The sequence below is a fragment of the Equus quagga genome, unplaced genomic scaffold (genome assembly GCF_021613505.1).
Source record: "Equus quagga isolate Etosha38 unplaced genomic scaffold, UCLA_HA_Equagga_1.0 83182_RagTag, whole genome shotgun sequence".
Lineage (NCBI taxonomy): Eukaryota > Metazoa > Chordata > Mammalia > Perissodactyla > Equidae > Equus > Equus quagga.
The window spans coordinates 29-12,491 of record NW_025803414.1 but is presented as its reverse complement, the minus strand read 5'-3'; the positions used below and the strand labels follow the sequence as shown (position 1 = coordinate 12,491).

General features: G+C 55.4%; 1 protein-coding gene across 1 annotated transcript; it reads right to left on the bottom strand.

Annotated features, from left to right (window-relative positions):
• Positions 1-677: 677 nt before the first annotated feature.
• LOC124234508 (coiled-coil domain-containing protein 180-like) lies at positions 678-12,106 on the bottom strand. Its single transcript, XM_046651857.1, has 7 exons — positions 11,908-12,106; positions 10,790-10,918; positions 10,584-10,694; positions 10,363-10,458; positions 7,829-7,948; positions 4,314-4,393; positions 678-971 (listed from the first exon to the last, which is right to left on the bottom strand). Exons 1-5 carry the CDS (start codon positions 11,908-11,910, stop codon positions 7,946-7,948), a joined length of 342 nt encoding a protein of 113 aa, XP_046507813.1. The 5' UTR covers positions 11,911-12,106; the 3' UTR covers positions 678-971; positions 4,314-4,393; positions 7,829-7,945.
• Positions 12,107-12,463: the final 357 nt, after the last annotated feature.

The window sequence follows — 12,463 nt, the reverse complement described above, 5'->3', positions numbered from 1 at the left end:
CCTGTGGGCTAAATGTGGCCCTCTGCCCTTTTTGGTTTGGCCCTGCCTACTGAGCACAGATTTTACATTTTTAAATGGCTAAAAAAAAAAAGGAAGAAGATACAGTAGTCCCCCCTTATCCTCAGTTTCACTTCCTGCGGTTTCAGTTACCCACAGTCAACCATGGTCCGAAATTATTAAATGGAAAGTTCCAGAAATAAACAACTCATAAGTTTTAAACTGCACACCATTCTGAGCAGCATGATGAAATCCCACGCCCTCCCGCTCCGTCCCTCCTGGGAAGTACATCATCCCTTGGTCCAGCGCAGCGGAGTCACGCGAATATGCTACCTGCCACCCGCCACCTGTGGGTTAGTCACTCAGCAGCCATCTCTGTTATCAGATTGACTGTCGTGGTATCGCAGTGCTTGTGTTCAAGTCACCCTTAGTTTACTTAATAATGACGCCAAAGTGCAAGAGGAGTGACGCAAAGCGCAAGAGGAGAGGAAATTCAGATACGCCAAAGAGAAGCCGTAAAGCGCTTCCTTTAAGTGAAAAGGTGAAAATTCTCTACATAATAAGGAAAGAAAAAAACTCAGACTCAGCAAGGGCTCGGGGAGCACTCACGGCCCGAGACTGCTCACGTGGACTCCTGCTCAGACCGGTGTCAGCGTGTGGCCGGGGAGTCAGGGGTGAGCCTGGAGTGCCTGGCACAGAGGGACTGCTCCAGAGGGGCTGGCCATGATGAGGGAGATGAACGCACTAGTGACAGGAAAGTTGGAGGCACCCGGACTCCCATTCTCCTCATAGCCCAGTGCCAGGGTGACGCCTGCCCTGCTGCCCAGCTGTGTGGGTCCCCGGCTACGCATATCCAGGCCTTCCAGCTCCTCCTCCACCTTGCTCTGGAGCGCTCCCACCATCTGCAAGAAGGACGGGCTCACCAGGCTCTCTGCCTCCTCCTCCGTGAAGGCTTTCCAGTCCAGTAGCTGCTTCTGGAGAGGGACAAGGCAGAGGCTGGCTTAGGGCTGGTGGGGCTTCACCTCAGGGCCTGGTGCTGCCCCCTGAGATCTGCCTCCCACCCATCCCTGAGAGCCTCAGAGGAAACCCTCACAGCAGCCGAGAGGGTCCAGCTTTGTGGTGCATCCACCGTGTCCAGCTGCTGTGTGCTGCCCCCTTGTCTCACTGAATCCCCCAGCAGTGTTCTCATTAGCCCCGTTTGACAAGTAAGGAAGCCCAGGCTCAGAGAAGTGAAGGGACTTGCTGGAGGCCACACACCTGGCAAGTGGTGGGGCCCGGATCTGAACTCAGAGCGCTCCCACTGCCGAGCCTACAGCATAAACCGCCATCCTAGACAGTCTCCGGGCTGCTGTCAGTCAGACAGGGCTCCCCTTCCCTGTAACTGTGAGTTATGCCAACTGGAAAGCGGGCTCTCTTTATTAGTAAAGCCTTGGTTTATGCACCAACATCTCACATAAACCAACCTCCCCCAAATTAAAGACGTGTCTACAGCTGTGTACTTCCAGTGCTGCCCAACAGGAGGACCAGGTGCCCTGGGTCAGGCTTCCTGCGCCCCTGGGTACGGGACGACCTCAGCACCGTCCCCGCCTGTGCCCCACAAAGGGCAGCGAGGCCGGCTCAGGCGGCAGCACAGGGGGAGCCCGGGCAGCGCAGGAGGGGCGGGGAGCCCGGGGCGGGGTCCTGGGGAGGCCCCCGGGCGGAGGTTTCCCTCCCCTCCGTCCGGGCTCTACCGCTGAGGTCTGACGCCCCCAAGAGCTGACCGAGAGGCTCAGGGCAAATGGCAGCCCCCGGCCTTCTGCAAACGTGGTCGTCTCGTCCCCAGGCGGGGCCGGCCCCCAAGTCCGAGAACATCCTAGGTCCCTGGGAGCGCGAGCCCGCCGCCGGCACAGCCTGCGCCCCAGAGCCCAGCGGGGCGGAGCCGGCCGAGGGCCGAGGGCGGAGCGCGGGCCGCCGAGTCCCCGACTCCCTCGGCCAGGGCGCGGGTCAAACCGTCCCCAGAAGGGTTAGGCTTCTCTGGGTTTTTTATCTGAACAAGGAGCTGGGGAGTGGCAGTTTGACACAATGTTTCCTTGCGCCCCAGAAAACCAGGCACTGCCGTCGAGGGGTTTGGGAGTGAACTCGTGGTCTCGGCGCGAACAGAGGCGGCAGCGAGGGAGAAGGGGGTCGGGGCGGGGGGGCGGGGGGGCGGGGGGGAGGGGAGCCCTAAAGAACCCCCATGACAAGACTTCCTCTGAGCAAATAATGCCAAGTGCTGTGAGTGAAACAGAGTCAAGGGGAAGTCTGAGGTGATCAGAGAGTGTATACCTTCCTCTGTGGGATCAGGAAAGGCTTCCTGGAGGAGGCCACGTGGGGCTACCACCCGAGGGATGGGTGGGAATAGCTGAGGAGGAGAGGGTATGGGCAGAGGGACAGCCTCAGGATGCCCAGGGGCCAGTGAGGGCCAGGGCACGTGAGGAAGGAGAGGATCCAGGCTGGAGAGGAGCAGGGGCAGGCCAGGGAGGGGATACCAGGCCGCTGCCCTTTGACCCTCTTCTCCGGCCGCCAGGAGGGACACCCACCTTGCACTTCTGCACGTGGGCCAGACACTCCTGCCACGTCTTCTCATACTGCAGGCGGACACGCATCATACAGTCCCACCCCCACCCTTCCGGCGAAGTCGCTGTGATGGACGCCCCGGGGGTGTCTGTGCTTCCCTCCTGTGCCCCTCTGATTGTCCCCCTCTAACCTCATCACTCCCAGCTCAGCACCTTCCACTGGGTCCCCAGTGCCCTCAGGATAAAGTGCAGCCTCCTCCACATGGCCACGCGGCCGGCACAGCCTGGCCCTGGGCATCTTCTGGCCTCCCTGCCACCTTCTCCTTTCCCCGAAGGCCCAGCTGTTTTGCCTCTGAGCCTCCCCACGTGCTGGTCTTCCTGCTTGAACAGCTCCCCTGACCCCTGGGCTTGGCTAACTCTTACTTGCCTTGCCGCTTTCAGCTGGATGATCACTTCGTTGGCAAGGTCTTGTGTGACCCTTAACCTGTGTCCCCAAATACATGCGGGTCACCTGCCCCCTCCCGCTGTAACGTCCTGCATGGTCTGACTTCTGCTCCAGCCTGGAAGCACCCAAGGGGCGATCCTCCCTGCTGGTTACCAGGGCCCAGTGCCACACCTGGCCCTAGGGGGTACCTGGTGAATGGCGGCCACTGCTATTATTTAGGGTCTCGGGGCTCTTGCCCCGGATATTATAATATAATATAACTGTAATACCTTTGGAATGATAAACCTGAGAGCCCTGGAGCAATGGTGAGTACTACTAACTGAGGTACTCAGCTCAAGTCCAGCCGTGACACTTCACTAGCTATGTGACCTTGGGCAGGGTACTTCACCTCTCTGTGCTTCCGAGTCCTTCTCTATCACAGGGGGACAATGACACCACTGACCTCACCAGGTTGCTGTGAGCCTCAAAGGAGATGGAAATATTATATACCTTCTAGAGCAAGGCTTGGAAAACTTTTTCTATAAAGGGCTAGATAGCAAATATTTCCAGCTTTGCAGGCCATAATGTCTCTGTCGCCACTCCTCATTTCTGCTGTTGTAAAGCAGAAGCAGCCAGAAACAACATGTAACAAATGAGCATAGCCATGTTCCAGTGTAACTAACTTGCAAACAGGCATTGGCCCAGGGACAGGAGTTTGAGAACCCTTGACTTAGAGCATTTTTAAACACTACCATTTATTACTGAGCACTCTCCGTGAAAGCCAGGCACTGAATTATGCCTGGATCGCAGGATTGTATGTAATTCTCACATGAACCCCACAGGGTAGCTACCCTTATTGTTCCTCTTGAAATCCCTATTGTATGGAGGAGGAGTTTGAGGCCACGAGAAGCTGAGACTTCCCCAAGGTCGCAGAGCTGGGACAGCACAGAGCTGGGCGTCACACCCACCTCTCCCTGACTGTAAGACTTTAACCTCACATGCCCAGGGCCTGGCCCCTCACCTGTCCTCACAAAGGGTCATTGGAACTGTCCCTCTGGCTCCATGCTGGGTCAAGAGTCAGGGGTCAGAGTGTGTGGCTGGCAGGGCTGGGCAATGACTGCGAGGTGGTGGGAGGGAGGAGGAGCTCTGCCAGGCCGAGTCCTGGAGGGTGGATGTGAACCCCCTGGGCTCACTCTCCGTCTACATGCCTCCCTGCTTCCCCAGGACAGCCTTGCCACCCACTCCCGCGTTCACAAGAGACGCTCACGTAATCGGCTGACTGGCTGCTGGCGCTGCTACAAAGCTCCCACGGGAACAGAGCTGGAGAGACCTGAATGGGAGCCCCAGACCTCACTCACCGAGGTGCTTGTTCAGGGAGTTGAGAGAGGAACGCCATTCGGCCAGCTGAGCTCTGCTGTAACCGGGAGGCAGAAGGTCACTGGGGAGGGAAGATGTGACAAGTCACCAAGCTTGAATAACCGTTCACTACCCGAACTGGCAGCACCTTCGAGGAACACGGCTCCAGAGTCGTATCGACCCAAATACCGAAGATACACAGTGACTCGCTGGGGGTTTCCTGGTGCTGAAAACATGCCCCATGGAAAGGCCTATTTAATATCCCTGAGTCTGTTACTTAGGAAATAAAACTGAATTTTTCTCAAGGGAAAAAACAAACGGTTCACGTCACGACCAAGGAAACCCCTTCTGGGAACCCAATCCGAGAAAACAATATAAAATGCATATGAAGTTTATGCATTAAGTCGGTCACTTAGCACTGTTTATAAACACACACACGAAATACATAAACAACCTCATATCCAACAATAGGGAATTGTCTAAATAAACTACACAGTGTGGCAGACGGAAAACGGTCACGCATCATTAGCTCCTCCCACTGCGAGGTGGGGTCTGTTTCTCATCCCCGGATCTGGGCTTGGCTGTGACACTGGCCTTGGCTGATGGGACATCAGCAACGTGACCCAGCGGAGGCTCGGAGGGGCTCAGGCATCCCGTTCACCCTGGTTTGCCGCCGGGAGCTCTTCTGCCGCCCCCGTGCCTGTGAGCCGGGTGAGCTCCTGGAGGCTGAGAGCGAGTGCAGAGAAGCCCCAGCTGTCCCAGTCCCGGCTCCAGACGGGGGAGTGAGGCCGTCCTGGGCCACCCAGCCCCAGCCAAGCCCGCCCAGACCAGGGGCACTGCCCAGCTGGCCCACAGAATCAGGAGAAACAGGAAGTGTTGTTTAAGCCCCCATGTTTTGGGTGGTGTTTAAGGATGTAGAAAGATCTGTAAGGCTAGGGGGACTGTGTAGTTTATTATCCAAACCAGGGCGTTTTTGACAGTGAAAGTGCAGGGACTATTAATGATTATGCCAGGACAAGACGTGCACCCCAGGATGGTCTTGGGCACCCTACTTATGGCGGGACAGTAAAGAACAACACTGTGTAGTACTAAATGCAGTGTGGTATCCTGGACCAGGTCCTGGAACAGGAAAAGGACATTAGCGGAAAAACTGGTAAAATCAGAAAAAGTCTGATATTTAGTTAATGGGAATGCATCAAAGTTAACTTCTTAGTTTTGACAAATGTCCAGTGATAATGGAAGATCACAACTTTAGAGGAAATTGGGTGAGGGGTATACAGGAATTCTTTGTGCTATTTTTGTAATTTTTCTGTAAATCTAACATAACTTCAAAATACAAATTGTATTTTTAAAATTTATTTTAAAATTATATGCATTTATACTTGTTGGGTCCGAGAAAATCAACGGGGATTCTCCCCAGCCTTTGGATAACTCCCTCTTGGGCCCTGGGAATCTTAGCAAGACTCCCCAGCCCTCTGCCACCATCGCCCACAAGCCTGCAGCAGGGCCTGTGCACGAGCAGAAGCAAGGCCCCCACCGGCCCAGGGCTCTGGGCTTTCCGGAGGAGGGACTCCCTGTGATCCCACGTGGGGCAGTTCCTGGGACAGCTCCTGGGCTTGGTTAGAAGGCTCCCTGGCTGCCTGACAGGTCCAGAAGAAATAGGTGGGTGTCTACACAGTGTGTTTTGTGACGCTGTCAAGACCTCCTTGCACAAACAAACCACAAACGCAAAGCTTCATCTTGACGCTCATGGGAATTCTATGATCGAGGCTTTGCAACTTGACCTTTAAGTTGCACGTTCAAGCCTTGTGTTCACAGTACGCGCTTCTGGACGCTGGAATTGTGCCCTGACCTCACCCTTTACGTACTCCCACGTAAGGAGCTGCTGGGTCCTGTAAACTTGCACTCATGCCTCTGATTTCACAGAGCCACCCCACCTTTCTCCAGGCCAGCACACCTCACCCACCAGCTCCACACTCTGTCTGCACACACTGCCACCGCACGGTGTCTCCCAGCTGTGGTCGGAGCGTCGATGCCTGCATTTTCCCCCTGTGTTTAGCCCTGTCTCTCCCTCCATCAGGCAGGTAGCCAGCCAGCCCCACGTTCACAGCCTGGGCAGGGGGTGTGGTGGGGCAGAAAAGACAGCAGCCTAGAAATCTCTCTGGCTTTTGTTTTCAAAGTCTAAGTTCTTAGGAGAGCCTAGAGCATTGGTAAGGAGAAGGCGATTGTGGGAGTGGGCTGAGAGCCATGGGGAGGAGAACAATCCTGGGGACCAGGGCTTTCTCCTTGTCAATAGAAAGGGGCTGGGGGGGAGGTGTGGACAGAGCAGGATGGCGGGTGCCTGGCAGTGGCAGCTGGGTCCTGCTTCCTGGTGGCATCACGGGAGCAGCTGCAAGACCCAGTAGGGAAACGCTGCCTGGGCATGAGCACGCAGGCTCTCAGAGCAGCCTCCTCAAGAGTCCCGAGTCCAGCTGCTTGGAGGCAGCAGAAGTTGCCCAGAGGCACCTGGATGGACCAAACACTGACGACCAGACTCCTACCACCAGGCCCAGCGTCCAGTGAGACTCCATAACTTTCCCTCAATGGATGGGGCCCCAAGAAAGACAAACAGGGGCTCAGAGTCAGAAATGAGTGGAGTTACAGAAAACAACAAAAGTACTTTTCCTGGTGCTGAGATTTTTATCCACCTTGCTAATTTTACGCCTGCATGAAAACGTGGGTGCACACGTGGCAGGAGGCACTCACCCTGGGGGAGACCCTGTGGAGCTCTAATTGTCATTTGTATCCTAGGAGAACTTAGGCTCTGTGGTGGGGGGACAAGAAGAACCTGCACCCCAGGGTTACCAGGGTGGGAGGGGCCAGCGAGGGGCACAGGAAGAGGAGGAGTATCTCCCAGCACAGGAAGCATCTCCGCCTTGCAGGACCACGCAGGCTCCATCCTGCTGCTCAGAGCGGATGCTACAGGGTCCCCAGGCAGTGGGCTTCCAGGGTCTAGAACATTTAGTGTGGCCCCTGCCAAAGAGCTTATTATGGGATCAGAGCCAGGTGGCCCCAGGTCTGAGGGGAGTGTCCAGAGCCTCTAACAGGTCCCCTGTCTGACGGCAGCCGCCTCCTCACTGACCTCCAGCCTCCAGCCTCAGACCCTTCTAACACACCCTGCAAACTGCACAGCTGAGGGAGCCACTCTGCTGCCCTCAGGAGGAAGTCCCATCCCTCTTCCAATCCCCCCACCTCGCCCCTTGCCATTGCCTCCTTCCAAGTTTGGCACAGTCACACTAACCTTCTTTCTGTAGCAAATGTGTCACGTTCTTTGTTGTCATTGGGGCTGGAATGTGGGCCCAGGTGGTCAGCCCAAGACCAGAGAACCAGAACATGGGCCCAGGTGGTCAGCCCCAGACGAGAGAACCAGGAGATGGCCTGGTCTGGGGGACACATCAGGAGAAAGGTCAGTGCTGAGGACTGTGCCACCCCCAGGGCCCCCCAAAAGTGCCCTCGCCAGCAACCCCTCCCGTTGTACCAGATGGCGCAGAGATGCTCCAGCCGCTTGCGCTGCAGGGCCTCCTGGTTCTTCAGCATGCTCTCCAGCTCGTTCTTCACGGCTGGAGGAGCCTGGATCCTCTCACTGGCCATGAACTCACTGGTGTCCACACACGGTGGCGCCATGGAGAGGAGAGGAGGGAAAGGACAGGTAGGAGACAAGGGGTGAGACCCATGGTAAGAATGTTCAGAACCCCAGCACCCTCACACCACTCCCAGCCCTTCCTCCCCATCCTGGGCCTCTGGGACACAGAGGAAAGGAGGGAAGGGAGGGAGGGAGGGAGGGAGGGAGAAGTGGGGAGAGAAGAAGCGAGGGACTGCCAGTGAGGCTCTGGTACTAAGAGCAGGTGTGTGTCCTGACTGCCACCTGCGGCTCTGTGACCTTGGGCAAGTCACTCTCCTCCTCTGAAGCTCGGTTTCCTCTTCTGTAATGGAGCTAATGCTAGTACCTTCCTCATCTGGTCCCTGTGAGGACTCAGCAAGACATTACAAGCAAAACCCTTAGCGCCGTAACTGGCTTGTGGGAAACGCCCAGTAAATGTCGGCTCCTGCCATCGCTGTGGATGATTACTGACGTTCGTAACAACCCCCCAGGTCCAGACCCAGACCCAGCACTTTCCATACAGCATCCTCTGGGTCATCACGGAAACCCATCACTGGTCCCTTACGGTACCCCTTTTACACTGGGAGAGAAAGGCTCCGAATGTTCAAGCGCTTGATCAAGGCTACAGGGAAAGCAGAGGTGGGGCCAGGTCCCGGCACACTTTCCTTCATCCCCAGTGTCAGACTCTGGCGCTCTCCATCCAGAAATGCAGATGCACAGGTGGGCCTCCCACCCGCAGACCCGCAGTGTAGACAGACAGACACTCTTTAGTGTCCTCAGACATCTTGGCCCAAGGCATCCCTTTCGCTAAAGAAAGTCTTACTTGTTGGCCAAAAGTTCCAGGACCCTTGTGTCAGTATTAACAAAAGTGCCCCCTGGCGGGGGAAGCGTGGGGCCCTCTCTTGGCATCCCTCCCATGGGTGGAAGTTGCTCCCGGAGGAAGAGGAGTACCCACGCCTGAGGGATGACTGTGCTCCTCGGCCCAGTAACTCAGGGCTACAGTGTTATGGCTCTCAGTGTTTAACTGGTTTTTAAAAAATAAATAAATTTGCTCCAAAAGCGGAGTGTTCATGCCATCAGGGACCAGCCACATATGGCTGTGATGAGAACCAGGACCCAATTACCAAATGAGGCTAAAGCTAGAACTTTCTTTGGCTGTCCTCCCAGTGGTCATCTCCTGGGCAGCCTTGGCATGGCAGTGGAGACAGTTCTTCATTATGTGGTACTGTTCTGCCATTTAGCATCCCCCCCCCTTAAATGAAAGCAGCCTCTCCCACGCCCCTAGGGACTAGAGCAGCCCCAAATGCCACCACACACTTCCCAAAGCCCTGCAGGCACAGCTCTGGGACAGGGCTGAGAATAGCCAAGCTTAGGGGGTAGAAATTCCAGTAACACTTTTCATTGGAACCTGAGGTTTGATGCCAGCTGTCCTTCTTAGCTGGTGGGGCCTTAGCAGTTATTTCCCAAACCTCCAATTCTGCAGCCATAAGACAAAGACAATGCTGTTTACAGCAGAGGGATTTTGTGAAATGAAATGAGATAAAGACACATGGAGCAAACAGCAAGTGTCAGTTGTCACAACGGGTGAAATAAGCATAGGAACATCAACCAACCACACATAACAAGACACCGACTAACTCTGGTCCCTGAGTGGATCAAATGGATAGAAGTCAGTGACTCTAGCTTGTCTCAAGCTTAGAGCTCCCACTGCTGAGCCCTCTTTTCTCATCCTCCCAACAAGTCCTGGCCCCTGAGTATCATCGTCTCCACTTCGGGGACAGGGAGTTCCAGGTGCAGGGCTGAGTTAGCTCAGGAGGCTTCCTGCCTGGGCAGAGAAGAGGGAGTCTGTGCTCACTCCCTGTCCGTGCTCTGTCCAGGAGCCCAAGGCACACACCTGGGCTGGAGCCCAGCTGTGGTGCTGAACGCGGGACCCCCTTTCATTCCGCGTGCTGCCAGGAGGCCCACGGTCTGACAAGCCCAACTTTCCACACAGGACCTGGAAGTCCATGCAAGCAAAACGCGCCTCTGAGGAGCCAAAAGAAGCATCCTTTCACGCGACAGAGGAGTCAGGCTTAACTCTGACTTTGGAGACATCACAAACAACCTTGAATTTCTTGGTTTTTATCCCAAAGAAAGCAGCTGGGGGAGGCTAGGGTGTGGACAGGGAAGTAGTGGGGACAGAGCTAGGGGGCAGGCATGGTTCAGCAACAGGTACTGACAGGCAGCAGAAAAACAGACAAACAGACCAGGCGGAGCTGACTTATGAGGGTGCAAACTGCCCTGAGTCCGCGACAGCTGCAAGACGATGCAGGTGGAAAGCTCATCATTCCTGAGTCACCAGCCTCTGGGGCGTCTTGGGGTCCAGGCTCCCTCTCCCGTGGGCTGATCCACTGCACATGAAAACTACTCACCATGGCTTCTTTATTTATCAGCCTGTACATATTGGGCTGCATGAGACAGGAAGTTTTCTCTATGATTTCCACGTATTTCTTCAACACGCTTTTTAGCTAGAAATAAGAGGGCACCATAGTGAGTGACTCACTCTTTTCCTGGAGAACTAAAAGGAGACACATGAGGCCTCACAAATCGCACAAGTGAAAATCACCAACAGCCCATCTGCAGGCCGACTTGCCTTGTCTGCTCGGGAGAACTCAAGTGAGAGCAGGGTCTCATCCAGCTTCTTAATCCCCTGCTTCTGGAGGAGGAACTTCTTGGCCACCTGATCCCACAGCTCCAACAGGGTCTGTGTGAGAAGTCTGGGTCAGGCTGGGAGAACGGAAGGCAGGGAGAGAAGGAGCAGGACCCAGTGGGGCAGGCCCGGCCACGAGGGGCCCCTACTTGGATGGTGTAGTCTTCGAGGTTGTCGTCGTTTTCCACCTTTCTGAAGAGGCTGTTGATGTCTTTGTCAGATTCAGCCAGCTGTTTAAGAAGAAGCGCTCCTGGCTCCAAGATGAGAGGTTCCATTTCCTAAAACAGGCCAGGAGGGCGACAGCTGTGGTATGAACACTGCTGGGGCAGGAGGGAGCCCCCTTGTACGAGGAAGTGCAAACCGTGGTCCTGTCTCAGAAATAATAATAATTATTATTTAAGATGAACTAATTAGTTCACAACTGGAGCACACAGGCAGCCACCACTTTGGGCACATGCCATGCGCCGGGCGCTTGACTCTCTGCTGAGCCCTCGTCCTCAGACGCACTCGGTCCTAATCACAGCCTGTGATGTAGGTGCTGGCATTAGGCCTGGCCCAAGGTTGAGGCTCTACAAATATTCGTTAAAGAAGTGGCCAACGAAAGAATTCCAAGTTTACTTCAGAAGAGGAGATGGAGGCTCTGTTAGGCCACGTGACCAAAGCAACAGAGCTCATGGGAGAAAGCAGAGTGCACATCCAGCTGGGAGGGCTCGGGACAGTGAGAGCTGGCAGGGGGTGCCTCCTTGGCGCTGTGAGTCCAGAGCCCACTCCGGGAATCTAGGGGAGCAACATGTGTCAGAGAAGACCCTGGAGAAAGCCGTGAGTGCATGCTGGGGCTCTGGGAGGACCCTGAAGGGCAAAAAAGGGTCTCATTTAGGGACATTCCAGGGACCATTGGGGTTGGAGATGAGGTCTCTGGAGAGAAACAGGGAGGCAAGTGAGGGTGGTGCCTCAGGGCCAGGCCGTTTGGCCCCTCACGAGTAGGACTGAGCAGGGAGATCAGAGGCTGGGCTTTGGCATCACATCCAGAGCCCAGCTCCCACTTGGCCCCTTACGTGCCAAGTCAGGCAGGACTTTCTCAGCCTCACCTGTAAAACGGGGGTGGTAACAGGGCTATGCTCCTAACAGGCACTCATAACAAGCCACTCAAACATGGCTACGACGGTTCTGTCTACACCCTGGTGAGCCACTGGACCTCCAGTGCAGTGACGAGCCCACCTTCAGAATGGCCCAGGAACAGAAGGGGAGAGAGGAGGAGGATTCTCACCATGCCAATCCGAGCGATCTCCTCCTTGAAGCTCCCCACAGTGCTCTGCCAGCCCTTCCTCTTATGGTCTCTTCGCCCCTGAAGGGTGATGGTGCTGGTCCTCTCAGGAACTGGGGGAGAACAACAGAGGTGAGGAGGGTGTCCTCGAGCTCCAGGGCGACAGGGGAGCCCCTGGGAAAAGGCAGCACAGGCAGAAAGTGCCTTGGTTCAGGAGATGGACCCCCAAAGCGGGCCAGCAGTGTCAGGGGCTTAAGGAAAAAGAGAAAAGATGAAGGTGATCCATAAATGCCATAGGGAACGAAGTCTCACATATACAGTTAAATGCTGGAAAAAGGTTCCGAAATGCTAATGTATAGAATGGGACCATTTGTGGTTTTTTAAGTTTTGTAGAAGCAAATACCTGCGCAAATAAGAATAACCAACACTCACACAGCACTGACCGTGTACCAGGTGCTGTTCTAGCTCCATCCCTCCTCAGGATGGGCCCGGAGGCAGCTTCTGTGCTCAGGCCCTTTTTACAAGTGAGGACACTCAGGCATGGGGCCTGAGGAGCAAA